The sequence below is a fragment of the Siniperca chuatsi genome, linkage group LG4 (genome assembly GCF_020085105.1).
Source record: "Siniperca chuatsi isolate FFG_IHB_CAS linkage group LG4, ASM2008510v1, whole genome shotgun sequence".
Lineage (NCBI taxonomy): Eukaryota > Metazoa > Chordata > Actinopteri > Centrarchiformes > Sinipercidae > Siniperca > Siniperca chuatsi.
In genome coordinates, this window is record NC_058045.1 from 6380752 (window position 1) to 6402761 (window position 22010).

The 22010-nt window shown below is 42.8% G+C and overlaps 1 protein-coding gene across 12 annotated transcripts in view; it reads right to left on the minus strand.

Annotated features, from left to right (window-relative positions):
• Nucleotides 1-22010, minus strand: part of kcnq1.2 (potassium voltage-gated channel, KQT-like subfamily, member 1.2) — a 172674-nt gene that overhangs the window by 91830 nt on the left and 58834 nt on the right. For 9 of the 12 annotated variants that reach the window (XM_044194390.1, XM_044194396.1, XM_044194395.1 and 6 more), the window contains one exon: nucleotides 18152-18211. The exons of the other annotated variants lie outside the window; for them this stretch is intronic. In XM_044194390.1, coding sequence (XP_044050325.1) covers nucleotides 18152-18211 — 60 coding nt within the window. The remainder of the gene's footprint in view (nucleotides 1-18151; nucleotides 18212-22010) is intronic. 12 annotated transcript variants of the gene reach the window in all.

The window sequence follows — 22010 nt, forward strand, 5'->3', positions numbered from 1 at the left end:
TAGAGTAGATGCATTTAGGTGCAAGACCTGAGTAAACTATTACCATACTCATTCCTTCTTGAGCACTACTTCTTGGAGAGGCACATCCTGGATTAAGCTTTACACACACACATACAACCCCCACACACACACACACACACACACACACACACACACACACACTGGACTACAGATGCCCCTTCCACTGGAGTGGGCAGCCTGTCTGTCACTCTACATCCACTGAATTGAAGCGAGGACATTCATAAAGGATCTGGTCTCATGACGAACAGGAGAGGTTTGAACTGGCAGCCAAGAGCCACTGGCTGCACTTCCTGCCTCTGTGCATGTGTTTTGTTAGGTGCTTTTTCTAATTATACTTTGTGTAAACCTCTGTAGTACATTGTGTAGTGCATGTGTGCATGTGTTTTTGTGCGTAAATGCATGTCTGTGTGTGCATTCTGGTTTTGTAAGAGGGTTCACATGAGGCTGGCGGGGCCCTCCAATGCCAGTGTGTCTGAGTGGAAAACCCCAGCACAATGGGACCGCAGCCAGGACTTCAGACTGGCCATCCGCCACCACTAACAGAGCAATGAGTGTGTGTGTGTGTGTGTGTGTGTGTGTGTGTGTGTGTGTGTGTGTGCCGACAGAAAACTGATCTTACTGTCAATCACTGTTAGAAGACTTAAATCTGTTTCTCTCTATATTCCTCTTTGATAAACATATGCACAGTGTTATGGTCTGGCTCTGAGAGGGATTAACTCAACAAAAGGAATTTTATTTAACAGAGATTAACAAATGTAACAAAAAGGTTGATTCTAACAAATGAGACTGGCAGGGAAACATACTGTCAAGCTAACTAAGATAATACTTAATAAACTATAAAGAAATCAAAATCTCCAACGTAATACAAGGTGGTGGCAGGGGAGACGGAGCCTCTAGATTACCAGGATGGGGTGGATCTTATATAAACTGGGGATGGTGGCCAGCTGCCATCTTTTTTCCAATTACCTTTTTTATGGCAAAGATTACAGACTTTTTGAGACTCACAGCCACCACTTCCACTAGAACGTTTCAACATCTCTCCTTCCCTTTAGTCTTTTATCACCAACACATATTTTACAAGGATCAGCAGTCTTTATCAACTGATCTCTTGGACACTGATCTAGAAACACCTCTGACGGAGCTTTAATCAAAGGAGCACTGTGTAGGATTTAGTGGCTTCTAGCGGTGAAATTGCAGATTGCAACCATTTGAATACTGCTCACCTCACCCTCCCCTTCCAAGTGTGTAGGAGAAACTCTGGTGGCCGCGAAAGGCCCTATCTAGAGACAGTGTTCTGTTTGTCCGTTCTGGGCTACTGTAGAAACATGGCGGTGCAACATGGTGGACTCCATGGAAGGGGACCCGCTCCCTCTGTAGCTATAAAGGGCTTATTCTAAGGTAATGAAAACACATTCTTATTTTCAGGTGACTATACACAAATGAAAACATACTTATAAATATTATATTCCATTTTGGCCAATAGCTCCTTCTAAATGTTACACACTGGACCTTTAAGTCATTTACCCCCACCATGAATAACAACAAATGACCAACACACAAACAGCAACCAGCCCCTGGTAAACAAAAGAATGTAAGGTATTGAACTTATTAATGCCCAAATAAGGCATACGAGCAACCTCCTAAATTGAGCATCACCTGTAACTGCCTACACCAATACACATAACCTTGGTTTTCAGGGGCTACTGACAGCAGGTACTTATGCACCAAAACACGCTAGTGTGGCAAAGCGACCAGCAAGCTGGCAACCCTGCTAAGACCAGGGACGTGCTCCCACCCCAACAGCTCCAACCACTTTCATCCCATACTACATTCATTAACAAGCAAATCCCAAGGAGGAAATGCATTATTCCAACAGGGGAGTCCGCTCAACAGGTATCGTTGCACAGCAAAAAAGGTCCATTTGCAGAGAGGAACAAATTTGCATAGGCACAAAAGGATTCTTTCACCCAACAGCACCAGACAAAACAAGGAAAAGCAAGGAAAAAACAACTCCCTACACGAGTGCAAAAATGGAACAATCGCTTGTACTTTTAAGAAGTTACTAACTGCTGCAGATATGAAGATATTGCTAAATGGCAGTGATTTACATGTCAAACTGTTGTGTGTTGTACAATGAATTCCCTCTGAACAGATGGTGCCAATATGGGCTGGTCACAGTATCACAGTACCAACTATGCATGAGATGGGCTATGTGCTTTTTGAGCTTTAACATCACTGGTGTATACTATATGTGTGTGTGTGTGTGGTCTGGTCATGTGTTGTCAGTGTGTGTGCCTATCACAGGACACCTGCAGTCGCTACGATAGGATCAGACCTCTTGTTGGGGCCCTTGGTGGGAGTGTGTGTGTGTGTGTGTGCTTGTGAGTGCACATATGCTCAGCTTAACAGATGTTCCCTGTCTATCTGTCCATCTCATCAGGTTGTGAGGCAGCAAAAATGTGCTAGTTTCAACTCATCCCCACTTGGGTTGTTATGCTGCAGCCTGTTACTGTTACTGTAAGTCAGCTTCAGCTAAAGTAAACAGCAGTGCCCTGTCCTGCATCGAGGATTCATAGCCCAGGGCCTGAGGGAATGAAAAAGAGTCTATTGCACAACTGCACACTACAGCTGCCTATGTGTTGCCATAAACTGCATATAGTGCTGTAAAGAAATGTAATAAAATTTTAGTACACAGGCTCATTCATGTAAACATATGCTAAACAAATGAAATGCATTCTAGATTAACATTTTGAGTTTAAAAAATGCAGATTTAATTTTAGTGTTACGGTGCTCTGGGGTGAACTGATGCTATGCTCCTAGTGTGCACTAAAAAAAACATCTAAAGCATGCATTGTAACAAAATGAATAAATAATGACACAATGAAGTAAAACCAGTACCAACATACTCATCATCACATATTGGCAAAAGCATGGAGGAGCTGACTTTCCAGAATCACGCCATCCCACCAAAAAGCTTTGGTGGGATGCTTTGTTTGCTGTGTTAGTAGCACAACAGTAACCTAGAGTTTACAGAGGCTGGTTTGTGATAAGTAGGTCTGTGGTTTAAATCCCAAGAAAGGCATAATTTGGGTGGGGGAAAGTGAATGAGTAACACTTTCCCTCCTTTAGGCAAGGTGCTTTGCCCGCAGCTGCTCCAGTGGAGTAAAGCACAGTGGCAAAAAGTGTAACTACTGTGGTTGCACTGGGCAGCTTCTTAAGTGTGAATGTGTCTTACTGAATGAATGAGAAGAGCATATGTTCCCAGTAAAAGCGCCTTGAGTAGAGATTTGTATATGAAAAACAACACTTTCTTGGGAATTAAAGACTCAAACCTACTATTTATCATTTACCATTGCTATTAAAAAAAACTTGAATGGTGGACATGGACCAGCGAGCCCCGAACTGGTTATAGTTAAGTTTCCTTTAATGTTTTCAACTAACTAATACAACCACAGCCTTACTCAAAGAGGCTTTGATATAATATTAATGAGGATCGTGACTCATGGATCATTGTCTCTGGCTCCCAGCTGTTAGTGCATGCATGTGTGTGTGCATATTTGAGTGTGTGTGTGTGTGTGTTCATGTGTGTGAGTATGTGTGCCTATTCTGGCTGGTACTGTTTGCCTCCCCGTTTTCCTCCCTCCCAAAAGATTAATCACCCAGATGTTTCCTTGTTTTGCTGTTGGCTCTTTCTCACATTATATATCAAACAGAAACATCTCTCTCTCTCTCTCTCTCTCTCTCTCTCTCTCTCTCTCTCTCTCTCTCTCGCTTAACCTCCCTCCCATCCTCCCCCACCCATAAGGCAATGTGTTTTTTGTTAATGGGCATGTAGTGAGCGGAGGCGGACCAGCGAGAGTAGGATTTCTTTTCCACTTGCAGTTTGACTCCGAACAGACACGTCTAATTAAATTACAATGCATTTGGGAAGATTTGTCCTTTTCAAGAAGTGGGAGTGCAGAGCAGAAAGACAGCTTGACTGTCACTTCTTCACTGCATGTGCTTTTATTTTGCAAAAACGAGCCCTAATTTCTAGAGTCCCGGTCACAGGTGTCTGATCATGTGTATTGATTGGCTGTCAGGTAAGGATTATGGCTTTGGCAGCTGAAACATGAATCACAGTTGCACGCATACAAACACACACACACACACACACACACACACACACACACTTGGACTTCTGTACCAAGATTGACATGCATTCCCTAGCCCCTCACCCTAACTACTTAAAAGATAGGTTCCATTATTTTAAGTATATCTTAATACAATACTTACATCCTCATATGTTCTCTGACATGTTATGTGCTACTGGTCGCTGCAATGATTATTCCTATTCCTACTGGCCATGAAGCGTTCCCATTCTAACATGACTACACTGTGAGAAATAAAAGGACAAAATCTACAGTACTAGTTCTGAGCAAATATGAAGCTCAACAGCCTGACTTAGCCAAATCAAGTCAAATCTTTGTCCTGGCAGTGGTGTGTGTATGTTTATTGCTGATTTTGTGTCCCAGCACCACCTGGAAACACTGTCCCTGGGAAACACAAAGAGGGAAATTGTACTAAAAGACTATAATTTCGGAAGATTTTTTTGGCTCAGGCCCGCTGAATAGTTCTCGTGCAGGTCTTTGCAATCTCATGCACGCACTTGCAAACCTTGCAATTGCACCAATTATATAATTGCGACAGACAACGCGCATACCTCTCAAAAGTTGAAACATCACGGTTTGCGGCCACGCAGCCCGTGCGGCTCCTCCTTGATGATTGGCCCAAAAATAACACACTTGCTGTACAATGGTGACATGCAGCCCATGAGAAAGCTTTAATAGACATCATGTGCACCTTTTCCTGCATTCATCAACTTCAAACGCTGCCTTCTCGTGTACTTGAGTACACATGGGCAAGAGTGTCACTCGCACAAATTATGTAAACATTAATTGTTGCGGACAATGTGCTCACAACCGCAGAGAAGATGGCACACGGTTTGGTGCAGGGACAATGGTGAGCCCTTAACTCAGACTGCTGAGGTGTCATATTAACTTTGCCTGAACTTTAGAATGCACTTTTAGATGTAACAAGGACTGTGGATTTTGTCCCCGGATTTCTTTCAGCGTAGGTGTACCGTACCCTAAACTTACCTAAACCTAATTCAAATCTTTACCCTAAAATTGAGTCTGAATGCTCAAACTGCCCTTTGAAGCAGTGAGGACGGACCAAAATGTCTTAATTTTCCAAAAATGTCAAATTTTAAGGTCTAAAACTCAATTTGGTCGCCACAAAAACAGACATACAAGAGCACAAACACACACACACACACACACACACACACACACACACACACACACAGGTATAACTCAATCCTGTAACTCTATCCTGACCCCATGACACTTAGGCCACCCTGTAACACTAACCAAACCTATGCCAGTGCCGCACATAACACACACACATGTACGAAGACACACACGATTTGCAGTAGTTGGCTTGCAGCATCTGCAGGGCTGGTACTGTGAAGTGAACAGGCTCCTTTCCTATACAGCCACCGGCCATATGGTGGCCAGGGGCTGGACTTGGTAATTGATGGTATCTGTCGGTCTGTCCATGGAGAGGGGCCCTGGGGCCCCAAGATGGTCGACCTAAAACATACAGAGATCCAGCATGGGGGGGTGGGTTAGTGAGGAGGGGGAGATGCTAGTGTTTCAGCCCTCCTCTTCTATTCATCCATTCATCTATACAAAGAGTTAACTCCCCAACGCACACACCACAATTGTACTCGGGCTGGCTGATAAAGGCCTTTCTCTCTCTCTCTCTCTCTCTCTCTCTGGCTGGTTGGCCCAGACCCCCTGTCTGTGGGCTAGGGTGAGGGGCTTCAAAGCCCCCTGGCCTGGGTCTGGTCTGGCTGCCTCGTTCTGCCCCTCACACCCTCCCCCGTCGCTCTGCTGCTGCTAAGTTAACCCCCCGAATTAGCTCTTTGATTGGGGCACAGCCAGCCAGATGGCACCCACTGGATGGGGATCACTGGGTACTGCCAGATTGAGACTGGGAGAAAAATACGACACTGGCAAGACTTCGTGGGAGCCAGGGTACTACACTATTTTAGCCCTTTTGTCGGATGATTTGATCATTGGATTTGAAACTCTCACTTTAATCTGATGCTGGTCTATCGATTACGACATGTAAAAACAAAACAGCAAGTGATGACTCAAAAAGGAGAAGTCTGAGGAGATGCATATTATTATAGGTGTGATATGCAATCTGTATTTGTGATATGATAATGATTTTGTGACATGATAAAGACTATAGATAGGGCCATAGTTAAGGCCATTTCAAAACTTGCAGGGTAAAGCAAGTTGCAAATCGCTAACAAGACTACGTGTCTCTCTTTGTAGTTGTCAGCATTATATGTTTGGTATTTCTGATCATTTATATGATTTGACAACAAATATATTAAAATATACTATAAACTGTACTTATAACTACTCATCAGTAACAAAACAAATTTACACAAATGCACAGAGAGGTTCAGAGAGGATCTACAATCTAGTGAATATAAGATGGAGAGAATGTGGACAGCTAATGAATTTCTGTAATCTATTTTCAACAATACCTAAGTCTACTTCATGTTAGGCAGGGTTGTTAATAGACAACAGCAGCAAGAATAACACTATGAGTCAACAGGAAAAAAACGTTGCATTGATGCACACACATGCAAACACATATGTACACATACAATCGCATGCACATTCTTTTTCTCAGGGTCTGATGACCCGTACACATGTGTGTGTGAGTTTTTCCACGGCGGTGTTCACTACACACCACCTCCCCATCACCAGGGGTGAAGTAGAGGTACACAGGATGGGATGAGTGTGAAAGCGTGGGAGAGAGAGGAGAGAAGCTGGGCTTGTTCCCACAGGCCTGACTCAGCGCTCACAACAAAGAATTCTGCACCGGGGCATGGCACCCTGGCGGGTGGAGCAGACACATGCACATGAATACAAATACATACAACAACATATGTACACACACACACACACACACACACAATGTAACATACTTGCACAAACAATATACAATACATCAAAATATAGAAACATTATGCTTGCAGGTTTGTGAATGAATTTATGACTTCAAAACATTAAGAAACAGTTTAAAAGCAAAAACAAAGAAACAATGTTGCCTAGAAACTTATTTTTGGTCATCAAACACCACTACCAACAGTTTATAAAAAACTATTAAGAGGAGGTACATACAAATACATGTTTTGCGTTGTGTACTAATATTAATACTTTTAAATGTGTCCATACAGTGAGAACATTCATGTACATTGCTAATTACTGAATAACACATTTTAACTTCTTAATTATAGATACATTTTATAGACACTTTTTAAGTATCTGTTACCCCGTCAACCACACCCACACCCACACATCACAGAAATGTGTCTCATAGTTGTCTCATTCAAATGCTCTGAGCATTCTACGACCGTGAGAACATCATGATATTTGTGCACTTGAACATGAACTTTCAGATGGACTTGAACTTCAAAAGCACTGAGGGTAGGTGACCCATGGAAAAGACAGGCGCGTATGACAAAATCTCTCAGGCCCTCTAGAAAAACAAACATCAATGAAAGCCCAGCAGAGGATGTACTTCCTGTGGCAGCTGAAGAAATTCAACCTGCCAAAGACAATGATGGTGCACTTCTACACCGATATCATTGAGTCCATCCTCACCTCCTCCATCACCATCTGGTACACTGCTGCCAGTGCCAAGGACAATCTACCTTCCCTCCAGGACCTGTACGCCTCCAGGCCTCCAGGAGGTGAGCAGGAAAGATTGTGGCTGACCCCACCCACCCTGGACACAAACTGTTTCAGACACTCCCCTCCGGCAGGAGGCTGCGATCCATCTGGACCAAAACCTCATGCCACAGAAACAGCTTATTTCCGTCTGCAGCCGGCCTCATCTACAAGGCCCAGGTCCCCCACTGACACTGACTCTGAAGTTTTTGCACATTCACGTGTAAATATGTTGTACATTGCACATACTGTAAATAACATGTCATCAAATTGTACGTATTCTTTATCATTATTTTCTTGTTATTTTTGTTTAATATTTTTTTAATATCTTGTTGTTAATTTTATAGTTACGATTCAGGACCTGCAGTACTTGCTTTCATTATATTTCTACTATGTTTATTGTCAGACATCAAAATACCAAAGCAAATTCCTCGTATGTGTAAACCTACTAGCATTAAAGCTGATTCTGATTCTGGATGATGCATGAGAGGATGAATTAAATCTAGAATGTGGTAAGCTGAAAGACAGATGACACTTGCTTTAAGTTTGTTCCTGTTTCAACACCATTGTATAGACTACATTACTTTATCATTTCCAGTGAATTTCTTTCAAAATATTAAAAAATTAGTTGGAGGAAAATTTGAGGATTTGGGGTTGCTATTGTCAAAAAATGTACATTTTCCTATTGACAGTCAACTGTTGCTAGAATTCTCAGAATTTATTGCACCTAAGCCACCAGCAACTAAATGTCCCCTGCCAATAGCTGAGCTGGGCATGTTCATCTACTTTTGCCAAAGAAAAAAGAAAAGTAACAACCATCGACAATATTTTAGTGTGATAAAATATGTTTTTAAGTGTAAGAGATAATCTTCACGCTACCTTCAAAAGATTTGCACATCAATTCAAATCAAAACAGAGAGCATTCCATGACTAACAAACCACTTAATATCATTACATTTATGGCTGTTAGCAAGATATTTGAAAAAAAAGTTTAGAACCCCCTATTATCAAAAATAATGGCACTCCCTCTGCACTGATGTGGGCAACAGAATAAAACTCCAGTCACAGTGAAACTGCACCATGGTGACTCAGTTTCAGTTGCCCTGGAGCGCAAATATTACCAGTCATCTGTAGCTGATGGTTCCCGGCAAAGCAGTCTGTATCATACTGCACACTAAGCTGGTGAGCCAGGCTAGCCGCTAATTGCAGCACTATCAGCAGCAGCCTAAACCGCTGCCTCTTTTTGAGGTATTTTCTTATCACTGGACAAAGTACATGTGTTTAAAATGTGCCATCGATTTGAACAATTTCTATTTTACACTACAAAAGCTAAAGGAAGATGTGTGGATAGATGAAAGGTTGCATATCACTTATATCACTGTTTATTCAAATATGGAGATATTCAATGTTTTGACTGGCCCTACATGAAGGCACAAAAATGTCAGAATTTTTGTCATTCTCACACCAGAACAGTAGGAACCAGGTCAGAAAGCAGTAAAGTGACCCTTTAAACAGTAACTGTGTCCATAACAAGGAGAAAATCCACAAAGAACTAGCCAGCCACAGCATGGTCTTGTGAAACTCTGGGCAGACTTCAATTCTAATTCTAATTTTGCGTTAATCTGATATGGTACGTGTGGCAGCCGACACACGTAGCAAAGACAAACAGGCTCCTGTGTTCTTCAATTCCATATGGCACAGCACCGACTCTCTTTCTTTCATTTGGTGTTTCCTTCATTCTGTCATTCTTCCTTGTATTGTGTTCTCCCTGTAAGAGCTCCTGCTCCCTCCCATGCCTTTCTCTGTACGTTACAGGTCTGTCTCTGGCCTAGGCAAACAAAGATAACTATAGTGAATGGCTTGCTGCTTGGCTGAATGGCTGCTCTTATCTGCAGTATGCAGGCCACGGGATGGCAGCAGCACATGTGCTGATGACAGCCTCACACTGGACACACTCTGGCACCATACAATACCTCCCACTGTACACCTGTCCCCCGCTTAGAGGTCTACATGGTCTGGACTAATCCCCAACAAACCCATGATGCTCTTTTAGCATGCATGTGTTTCAATCTGTGGCTTCTTGGCTCAGTTTTTGGGGAGAGCAGAAGATGTGGTTGCCACAAGGTAAGCTCATCACATCTTCCACAGTGGGATTTAGCGCCACTGACTTTGGAGGTGTCAGGGAGAATATCAGCCACCTGCCCACCCCCCCGACTGATCCACTGCCTTTGTTGTGCCACTGTTTGCACTGAGCTGCCCAGGGTCAGACCTGTTTGCTCTCTGGGATGGAGAAAGCGATAAAGGGATGGAGGGATGGAGAGGGATGGAGAGGCGAGGAGGCTCTTCATTTGTATAAGGTCTCTGGCACCATTCAGGCCTGCAGGCTTGACAAATGGAGGCAATAAAGGGGTGAGGCCTGGCAGGGGCTCAATTAACCACTAGTGGGGCAGGAGAAGAGGGGGACACGGACCAGGACCCTCGCCTCTATAGAGAAGGAACAAGTGAACTGCAGGGAGGGGGAGGTCTGGCAATTTGTTCAGCTGTCTGTCTGTCTGTCGGAGCAGACCTGGCCAGTCTGTCTCACCGGCTTTCCATCTTTCTTTTGGATGTATTGACTTGGCTTTTGCACTTGAGGGGCAACTTGAACTTGTCTTACAGTGTCCTAGCAGTCACAGATGAAGAGAAAGGCAAATAGCTTTAAGAATAAAAAAGTATGATTATCAAGTGGAACAGCTTTGGGCTACTAATTATTTTTTCTTTATGTGTGTGTCTAATCATGTAATGCGATGCTGAAAAATGGTAATGAACAACTTAGCACCTCTCCATCAAAGCCAAAAAGAAATCCTCTTGACAAAATGTCCACCCCAAAACATCTCCCATTCAATCCCAATACTACTTCAGCCAAGCGTACATCAATATGGCGCTTATGCTAGTGCAAACACACCGTAACTTATGCAGAGCCAAAAAGCCAACAGTGCTTATTTAGGGGACAAGTTCACAATCCCTGTAGCGGTGCTATCCATTCCCAGTGACAGTCATTTGTGTACCTTACACTCTCGGCACCAGCTAGCTACCTCCATTCAAATTCAAATTGAATCCCAGTGGAGGACAATAGTTGGGATTCGCTGAGAGCAATTAGTAGTGGACTCCTCCAGTGTCTGGCCCAAAGACTTTTAGCCCTGTGGTTCCATCATGCAGAGGCATTGACCCTTTTCAGATGCACGAAAGGAGGAAGAGAAAGAGGGTGCCGAAGAAAAGAGGGCTGCCTAGCGACGCCAAAACGAGAGGAAGGGAGTGGATTGGCAGAGTTAGGACTGTGTGTTGGTTTTCCTCTCCCGACTTTACACTAAGAGACAAGAGCTGGAGTGTGATGGAGGGGTGCATGGCTGTTGTGTCAACAGGGAATGCAATGAAGACAATATTATTGTCAAGCCAAGACATATCAAGCCACACTTACAGTGTACGACAGGACAAATAAATGAGAAACACAAATCTTTAAAAACTCTCAAGAAAATGAACTCTCGCATGCAATGAACAGCCATGGATTGAAATCATATTTGTATTTACTGAATGTTACATGAATCTGGGGTCCAAAAACCTACACAAAATTTTGCTTTTACTTTTTGTTTGTTTCAGAAATGCATCATGATAAAAAACAAAGCAGTTTCTCGAAATGCTGACTGATGAAAAGCACAACTGGCAGAACAAAGGTTGTTTCATGTGGTGAACTGTTTTTGATGCTGGTACTCAGCCCCACCACAGCTATCCACTATCCCGTGCAAGAAAAGTCTGCAAAGGTAAAGAAAGGTACTATAACCTGCTTATCTCCACAGCTGGCTGACATACATACTGTACACACACATATAGATGTAGAAACATATAAACACATCACAGCACGCAACACAGATCATGAGCACATGCTCACCCAAGAATTAACAGCAAGATGTGCACACACAAAAAGAAACACACATACAACCACATCCAACACACAGCTGTCTTTCTCACGTGTAGTGTGAAGTGAGGTGAAAAGGAGAGGAAAAAGAAACAAACGACCAATAAAAAAGAAGACAAGATAATAAGATAAAGCCAGAAAGAGAGAATCTGAATAAAACAGAGAAAAAAGACAGACTGATATGACTGTACAGCATACAGACAAGAATAAATTAAATATACAACACAATGAAGGAAACACTGAACAAAAATTAAAGATACAAAACAGAAAAAGTTAGCACAATGACAAAGTAGGACACAGGAGACTTTGACAGATAAACAGAGAGGCTGAAGAGATGTGAGGTGTAAAACTAAAACAGCTGCAGACAGCCACCTGTCAGTGGCTGCTGGGTACAGTTCATCTCTCGCTGGTTCACCTTCACCTGACAGCTCAGGACAGGAGCTGATCAAAGCAGTGAAACAGCTCACTGAACATCAAACGATCCACTGATCACTAACCTATCAGATCGCAAAGCAAAGGCTAATTAGTTTACACGTTAAGTGATGACAACACCACCACTGACACCAAAATCATCCATGTGTCTTCTTAAAATCCAGAGGCCACCCAGTGTGTGTGTATGTGTGTGTGTGTGTGTGTGTGTGTGTGTGTGTGTGAGTGAAGCTGACGTGTGTGTATCCATAAGCTCCTGGTGGGCGGCCAAATGATGTGACTGTACATGTTTTCCACAGGCTCTGACTGACAGCAGGTCCGCCCTGCCCTCAGACAGATGTGGAATGTTTTTACAGTATGAGCGGCGGTACTGACCCGAGACCCCAGCACTGGTGTTCAATCTGTTCCGAAACTAGTGGAAAACAAACAAGAGTGTTTCCCTCATGGAGGACTTGTGTACGTGTGTGTGTGTGTGTGTGTATGTGTGCGTGTGTGTGTGTGTGTGCATGTGTGAGCTGGGTGGGGTTCTTGCCTATGGAAGATTAACACTTTATAATGCTGGGGCTAGGCTGACATCTGGGTAATTCATACTGACAAAAAAATTAGTGGTTCAACTGATGACAGCTAAAATGACGACAGTGATGAGGATGATAATGACTGTGTTGGTTATGATGATGGTGGTGCTGTGTGAACGTAAAGTACTGGATGAGAAATTACACATAAACTTAATTAGACAGTTCTTGATTTAAAGCTGCATTCACTGATTTTTTTTGGCCACTGAGGGGCAATGGAACAAGCTGAAAACTCCACACTGGCATATTATTGCCTTACACAGATGTCACGGCAAACATGTTGCCTTATTTACACATCCAATAGACAAAGAGCAACATTAGCATTCGGAGTCATGTTTCTCCTTTTAGTTTTGTTTTTGCCTGCACCAGCTCCTGAGGGAAATATCTGGCTCATTAGCTACTAAATGCTCCACTATGTTCACAAACCTGGTCACTAACTTTGTCTGTCTGTCGTTTGGTGCTGAGCAAGTAGCGTAGTTTATATTAAAAAAGCTTTGTTAAAATGAGATGAGAGTAGAGTTTGCGGGCCAGAAAACCAAAACAATGTGCTGAAAGAAGCAAAAAAAAAAAAAAAAAGCTCCAAAGAGCCAAGGGAAACTGCAGGGGTTGGGTGATAATTCTCTGTCGGTTTGTCACGCGTGACCCCTCTCACATTACTTATTTGATACATTGTTAATATAAAAAATTTTGATTAAATTAAAATTTTGCCAATTCAAGACAATTTTATTCAGGCAAATTCTTGTGTTTAGACATCTGACATTATACATTTGCAAAGTTTAATTTCTTTAGTTTGAATTTGTTTATCATTGTGGTATGGGTACTCAGGTATCATATCAGCACTAGTGTAAAAGAAAATCTGTAAAAAAAAAAAACACACAAAACAGCCCTCTATGGATATACAGTATGTGTTCCACATTACATGAAACTAAAGTCAACAAACATGTTTGTCTACTAAGATGACATTTGACATTGGACTTCAGTAACATCCAGCCCAACCTGCTCTCCAGCTGCAGACATGATGGAAACCCTGTCATGTTTAACTTATCTCCGTTCTTGATCATCTCCCTCACCTCTTCTCTCTTCAGAAAACAATAATCGTTGTTGTCAGTGGGCCTGTAACGCTGCACATCACTATGTAGCTGTTGATGTTTACTTAAACTCTCTATCTGCCCATCATAAGCCATCAGCTTACCTCAGTTAGCAAGGTGCGTGGATTTAGGTATATGTGTGTTGTATGTGTGAGTGTGTGTCTGTGTGTCGGTGTTGATTTTCCTAGCTCCTCCTGTGTGATGAGCCTAATAGCAGCACCCGGGGGTGTGTGTTTCTGTCTCCACAGCTTCGATGAGGCCTCTTCAGCTGCATCTCTACCCTCGGTGAGGTCAAACGCAGGTCGTGGAGATAAAGGCTGAACTCCTGACACCCGTCCCAAAGAATGAGACGCCGCATTGTGTAGCGACAGATAGCAGACACAATGAACCTTAGTCTGAGTCCTGCTTTTGCCCGACGCAGTGCTTCTTTTCTTGGCCGTGTTGGTGGCGGCTTGTAGGGCTTCTCCTTTATGGTTGGCTAGTGACCCCATAATCACCCAGGGGTGTCCCCCCTTTATCAGATTTCTGTCCAAATTTCATATCAATGCAAATGAGGTTGGAGAGGAGTTCATCCTAGAACGCTTTGGGGGATGATAGATTTTTTTGAGGATGAGATTTGTGTACAAGGTAGAGAAAAGCAGGCTGATTCAGTCTCTGCTGAACGCATCAATACAATGTGGACCTACTCCACTTTGGTCTCTCTCTGCGCTATTTTTCCAAAACAGCTCTAAACCCACTTGAGAATACTTGAGGTTTGGAAGAGTCAGATTTTGGCAGTGGCTATGAGAAAAGTTGGATGTCACCCAAAGACAATATTTTTGATAAAAAGAGGACATAAGACAAACCATCTATACTTATTACATTTCTGTTTGATTCTCTGTGCTTTTGCTCCCAAGTGAAGACCACTTATATGGGTATCAAGTTATAGCCATTATTTTGCTTTGTGATAAATCAACAAGGAAGTATTTTCCAAAAACCTGAAAACAAAGGTTTAAAATTTTTCAGGCAGAGCTACAACCTGCTATGCGATGAATTTTCAACACAGTGGTTTTATATTCCTGGTGTGATTGCTCAAGTCAATGGTCAAATGTGATAATAACAAGCAATTTCTTATTAATAACATTTAAAATGTACGCCTCTTTGCATCCAAGAGCACAAACTGTGCACATTGTGTCAAATTACACCAGCTAAAACAAAGTTCTCGGTGCCATATTCAGTTTGCACAACAGTGGTATGGCAAATACTTAGATTTTAGGCATTTATTTAAGGCCACGATTTGATAAGAGCAACTGCAGAATAATGATTTCAGTCTTCATTCATCACAGTCAATCAAAGAATCCAGTAGCAATGGGAGCCAAGTTTAGGAACACTGTGTATCCCTCTGTGTCAGATGAAGACGCATAACAGCTTGGCAACGATCCATGATAAGAAAGCAGACTGCTTGCACAGACCTCCATTTTCAAGAAAATTCCGAATATGCAGACTTTGCCTTCACACTCTCCTGGGTTGTCAAAGGGAGGGCCTCAAATTCAAGCTAATATCAACTGTACCCACCAGAGTCCAATTTCTATTATGCAAATATGGCAAAGCTAAATGTCTAATCCAGATGTTGGTGTTACTATAATGCACAAACACTTATTTAAGTTAGTGAAATGTAACTTTATTTAGGAATTTTGGGGTGAAATATGATCTCATGTCCACTTTGGCTATTAGCATCCCATGATTTGCATCCCCAAGCTTATGTCTTATCCTGGCAAGCATAAATCGAACTCTGTATCTATGTAGTCACATTGCACTGTCTGCTGCTTTATAGTTTCTCAGAAGTTAAATAAATAACGGTATAACTGTTAATGGTATTTTGTCATTAAGAGTGAAATAAATTGCTATAAAGGGGTAGCATTTTTCTAAACAGTGCCAACATAGCTTGGAGAGAACAATATTAGTTATGAGCTGTTCTAATGTATTATGACAGTTGTTTTATTTGAATGACTGTATTTATTTCACTGTGTTGTCAGGGAAAATGGATTTCAATTGGTGCTTGTATATAGACGCCCCAGCTCACTATTTTTCCATTTTGGAAGACATCGATTTCAACTGAACTTCCCCAGCTTTGGTGAAACTTAAACATCTTTGGGTTTGGTTTTAGTTATCTGAGCCAGTTAGGATTTTAAAAAGTTACCATCTCATCAAAAAGGAATGTGTGTATGTGTCTACATGTGTCACAGCTTAGCTCTAGCAACCTTGGCCACAGAAGCTCAAATAGAGCTGAAGAAGCAGCAGGTGTGAACGCCTCTGGGGCTGTCAGATGAGCTCACATACACAAACACACACACCACTTGGACAGTATTTCAGCTTGTTAGCTTGCTCATAATCACCACCCCTTCTTCTCACTCACACCTCGCACTTTATCAAAAGACCCTGGGGCTTTTCCCTCGCCAAACCAGGTGGCCGTAAAGAAAGAAAAAAAACTTTGTATCAAATAAGAGCCCCCCCCGTCCCATTGCACACAACTCATCACTTTTGCCAGAGAGGAGGCCTGCCCAGCCCAGCTGTGGCTCACGCCTTTACCATCTAATAACCATGACCTTCACGCTCTGCCTGACAGACCTTTATTACTGCCTGCCACAGGGAGCGAGAGACAGACTCAGAGAAAGAGAGAGAGAGAGAAAAGCAATAAAAGGCCACAGATGGGTGTGGGACAACACAGCTGACGAACAGAGAAACAGAGAGAGCTTTTCTCATACCGTCACTGTTGATGATGACTTCAATAACCTGAGACTGGCTGACAGATGTCTGCACCTTCAGCAATGCAAAATGTCAATATGTGATTTTGCAGTAGTATATTGCAAAGTTAAAAAGGTCTGATATTGACAGGCTCTGTAGGTCTGTGAATTTGTGCACTCAAGGGGTTGTGTGTTCGTGTGTGTGCGCACTAAAAGGCAGTCAGCTCACATCCTAAATCAACACACACTGGGCCTTTGCTGACGGACTAAAAATAATATCTAGGTTACAATGCCCTGCCAAGCCCCAAACACAACAAAGTCTCAGGAAGCAGTCCTTTCAGCACGTTGCCATAGTGACTGACCACATGTGCAAGTCAGATAGGGGTGAGTGGTCAAACTAGCTCTCAGACCGCGTTGTCTCCTTGACTATAATAGGCCTAAAATACAACCTTCATTTAACTAGGCACAGATGTGTTGAAGATAGCGGGTTTGCACTCACAGGTCATGCTGAGGGCATCTGATGAGCCCAGCACTAAAAGAACTGATTGTTCACCTACAATTGTAAAGAGCTGTGTCCATATTTCATATTCTGCCTTTAGTTTCAAATGAGTCGGAGCAGTGCCAGAACCTTTGTAAAAATCGGAAGCAATCTTAAGTTGGTTGGCTCCAGTAAGTGTATATTGCACTGAAATTAAGGTGAGTAGGAAGATTTCGGCAGTTCTGTTCTCCTATAACCAATCTGAATGAGGGAGTTGTGTGGACCCCTTAAACCTCACTGAACCATTGGTGGGTCAGTCATTATAAACTCTGCTGTGGAGCTACACATAGTTAACTCCAAAAACTGTATTTTAAATTCTAGAGGAGATCCCAAAGTCTTCAAAGATACTAAATATGTCAGGCTGAATTGTGGGAAAATGTGTATAAAATGATGCCCAGCACATCTAGAAAATGTCCATTTAATGGAATGGTGCAGCTATAAAAAAAAAAGCACTGGGTCTTGTGTAAACATCATATAGCTTCAACAAAGTGCTGAAACAAGCTGATACAGAATATAAATGATACTGTCAGACAGTGAGAAATTAGATGATTTTTCCCACCTTAAAGCTACTTAAGGGGAAATAAAAGAGTAACAAGTAACGCAAGACTATGCATTTTAAATGATTAAAAAAAATCTGCACATCCAATTAATCCCACAAACTGACAGATTGGGGATAAAATTGGTAAATGCTATCAGTCATGCCTGCTTAATGTCTGTCTCTTGTCCTGTTAAAAAGAGAAAAGAGGAGAGCCACAAATCTAACTGATGTTCACTGAAGCTGAGGTTAACTGAGGATGATCCTTCCTCCAGAGGAGGGAAGGATCCAGAGGCAATGTCAACAAACAAACTGCCACTGGAGAGCCATTCACCATCGTCATTTTTCATTACAGTCAAGCCAATCCTTCAGGAATAAATGACTCCTACAGGGGTACTACTCATATTAGTCTCATCATTTATCTACCCTTCTGTCCATATTCCATTACTATCACAGTAGTTGCTAGAGCATTCTTTCTTTTAACAAATGTAGCTTACTCAGAAGCTGGCTTGAGGCCACTTGTCTCCAGGTGTGAATTCTTGACTGGCTGGGAAAACCTGAAAGGAAAAAAATGAATGTAAAAAATGCTCTCCCCTACCTCAGCAACTACGATGACGTTATAGTAGGCAGTCCCCAACTAATCCAAAGGAAATGCTCAGTGGCTAACAGTACAGAACATACTGTACAGTTATGCTGGACAACTCCCAGGTGTGAAAATGTGGAAAAGTTTAAAAATACTGATCATGCATCTTATTCATTTCTTCTGGATGTATTTTCTAACTTCTGAAAAATGTGAAAGAAATTAGAGTTTCCCTAACAATTCCTCTAAAGGCTAGAGACAGAGTTAAACTTAAACTCGCTACTGCATGAAGTACACACATCTAAGCGCTAAGCCTCTGTGATGGCTACATCTGTGGACTAAACATTTTGGACAGTATTGCTCCAATACAATAATGTCAGGAAAATTCATTCACTTAATGCAAAAATATAGAGCATCTAGAGAGTCACCTTTTATTTAACTATAGGCTTAAGTAACTGACTGTACCCTTTGTACCATTCATCATACTGCAATGCTCTTAATTATATCCAATAATATGGAAGATTAAAATACATCATATTAAAAACAAATGTGGGATACGAATGCATATAAAAGAAATATCTGTGTCGTTAAATAACGTTCTCAGTTGCAGTCAAGCAATTAATGCATCCTCCTTCTAAAAGAGAGAAAAGCTGTGCAGTGAGCTAAGTGTCAATAGCTTCGGCCTTGGAAACTGCTCTCCTCTCCAGGTGGAGAGTTGAGCCAAGGTTGAGCTCGACTGAAACCTAACAGGTTAGAACACATGGTCTCTTTTTAATGGTTTCGTGCAGCTGCAGAGAAAACAGATTCCATTTGGCAATAGTCAAACTGAAAAATTCCCAATGGCACATTTACATAGACTGTGAGCAGAAAACAGCCGTCCACTACGTATTTTTTCTCTGTGAGCTGCTTGAAAGGAAATAAAGGAAATAGTGGGAGAAGCAAAGAAAAAATGAAACTCTACGCTCTGCAGCATGACTCGGAATCACGTGAACTCTGGGGATATATTCACTCAAAACAACATATTTAATACATGCAGTTATACTGTAAGTATGAAGATGACCCACACTGTCATCAGACAAAGACCAATTTACCTTCTACTACTACTACCTACTAAAGTGAACCTAGGTGCTGGCACTTATTTTTGCAGGTACATAGTGTAGACCGTCAACTAGGTGAGTAAGTCGGACAGTCAGCCTGCCAACCAGTCAGTCAGGGTTGGAGGCAGGGGCTCCCCAGCGAGCAGTGCAGCTGTGCTACTGACAGATCAGTGTAGGGCAGCGTACAGCCGGCCTCTCCAGACCCTGGCACATCAAAGCTCCCGGCCCCATAGCTAGCCCCCCTGTAGCTCCCGAGCCGGCCACTTCAAAAGACTTTCGGGTGCATCGCAGATTCCCTTCAAAGGGTCTGGACGCAGCGCTCACCCACGCAAGCAAGCCAGCCAAGGAGATATGATTAAAAGCACATTATTGGGGGGAGGAGGGAGGACAGAGGAGAGGTTTAGCAGGAACAGAGTGGAGGGAAAAGAAGACAGGATATCAGGCCGAAGGGATCATTCTTTACCTTTCTCACATATTCTCACTCTCCCTCTCATTCTTCACCTCTTTACCAAAATAATGCAGCTCCTGCCCTTTTTTAAGACGATCAGAGCAAAAAGATGACAGAACTTGACACGACTGCGGTGCTGCCCCTCTTTCTCATAATCCCTTTCTTTTCCAAATGCTTACTCTGTTTCTTCCCTTCTCTCCCCTACCTCTCTATCCTCTTCAACCCTTCGAGGTCACGTCTCAGGTCATTTAATATAAGCCACTGGCTACACAGCCAATTCACACCTGAAATTGCCCGTCGGTAGCAGCGAGTGGCCGTGAATGGTGGCATTGTTGTCCCTGTGGGGGGCTCAGACAGCAGCACACCAGCCAGCGGCCACAATGGGAGCCTAAAGGCCTGGAATAATTTGACTAAACACACGGGATTTGCAAGTGCGGATTATCACCGTTCAGCCATGCAACCAACCAATCAACCCCCCACCAATCTGACCAGTTAAAGCAGCATTGTTTTTGGATGAGACTGCAACCATGTCGGCTAAGCTACGCTGAGTTCATTGATTTACTTTGGTACAGTGGCAACAATTAAACACCAGCTGGAGCACACACTTCCATGCACACATACAACATCCATGATTGGCTTTCGGACTAGATTTATTTTTAGAAACCTTTTGTGTCATAACACGGGTGTTTTTGCGGTTTGGGCTGTCCACGTGACGCTGTCAATATGCTTCTCTTTAGCCATCCAAGACGTGCATCCCAATTTCCATTCATTTCATGCCTTGCCCCATGTCTTCATTCAACTTGCATATTCTTGTTGTTTTAAAGTGTCTGCTGGCAAGGCTGGTGCTGCTGGGCCTTTTTGCTGCTCATCATAGCTCTGCTCCCATTATCCTGCCTCATTAGAGTAGATGTCCAAAATGTCAGAAGAATGTTTTATGGACTGTTGAGAAATCACTCTCCAGTACAAGTCACCCAGTGTTCTGCCATGCAAGGGGGGTGGAGGGGTGGGGATAGGAGAAGATAAGGGGTTTATATTCTTAAAGGGTGGGGTGGAAGGAACGGAGGGGGCAGCCTGCCTTTAGAAGAGCTTAGGGCCCAGTGTGGCGAATTAAATAGAATGCCCAGACAGAATTAGTTCCAAGGCAGACTGGGTCCCATTCTATGAAACTCAACAATTAGACGGATTAAACGTAATAACTCAGCCTGCACTGCCGCAGCTGCATTATGGTTACCCCGGCACCCAGGGGGTTGCTGTGTGTGTGTCTGTCTGTCTATGTATGTGTGTGTGCCATAGGGGGATTCATGCTCATATATGAAAAGTGACAACTTGGAGAGAGATTGTAATAAACTTTGGGAAACCGAGGTAAACACAGTCCCAAACATTTGGAAATTGCTCTTTTCATTCCACAAATGCAGCCAGTTGACATGCTGTTGTGATTCTGGTTGTGTATTGTGATTTGACGAGGTGAACTACATGTGTCAGGGCCAAGCTTGATGATATTCCATTCAAAAACTGCAATCACAGAAGTATGACAGTGTGAAGATGTTCCAAAATGATGATGATGATGATGATGATGGTGAGACATTTTAAGAAAATCCAGACATCCACAGACATTTCTTAGTGTTCTTTTGGAACGGCCATTTGAGTGGAAGGAAAAGCTGTCAAGTCACACTCTGCCGGTCCAAACATCATACATGGTGCAGATGAAGTCGCTGCTGTCTGAGTAGCAGGTTGACTGATTAACTTACTGACTGGCTGGTTTGCTGACTGACTGGGTTTTGGACTGACTGCAGCCCCCACTCCCCCATCATCCACCTGTGTGTAAAAGGCCCTTTGTCAACGAGGCCTAATTTGATCTGACGCACCCTACACATGTGGAACAGCTCAGCAGCTCCACACACTTCTCGTTATTACACCGTGTGTGTTTGTGTGTGTGTGTGTGTGTGTGTGTGTGTGTGTGTGTGTGTGTGTGTGTGTGTGTGTGTGTGCGTGTGTATTAGGAGGAGAAGAGACGACACAATGAGGGAGTTTGCGAGAAAGAAGTGAAGCAAAGAGAAGTGCAAAAGCTTTGGTTCACCTCACACAAACTCTGGCCTTCACCACTTCTTCATTCTCTCACAGATCTAACACTCTCATCAACTGCTCTTTTTTAGCGCTGTCCAAAAACTTGATATAGCAATGTCTTTCACAGTCTCATAAGAAACAAGTCCTTCTCTTTCATATACATTGCA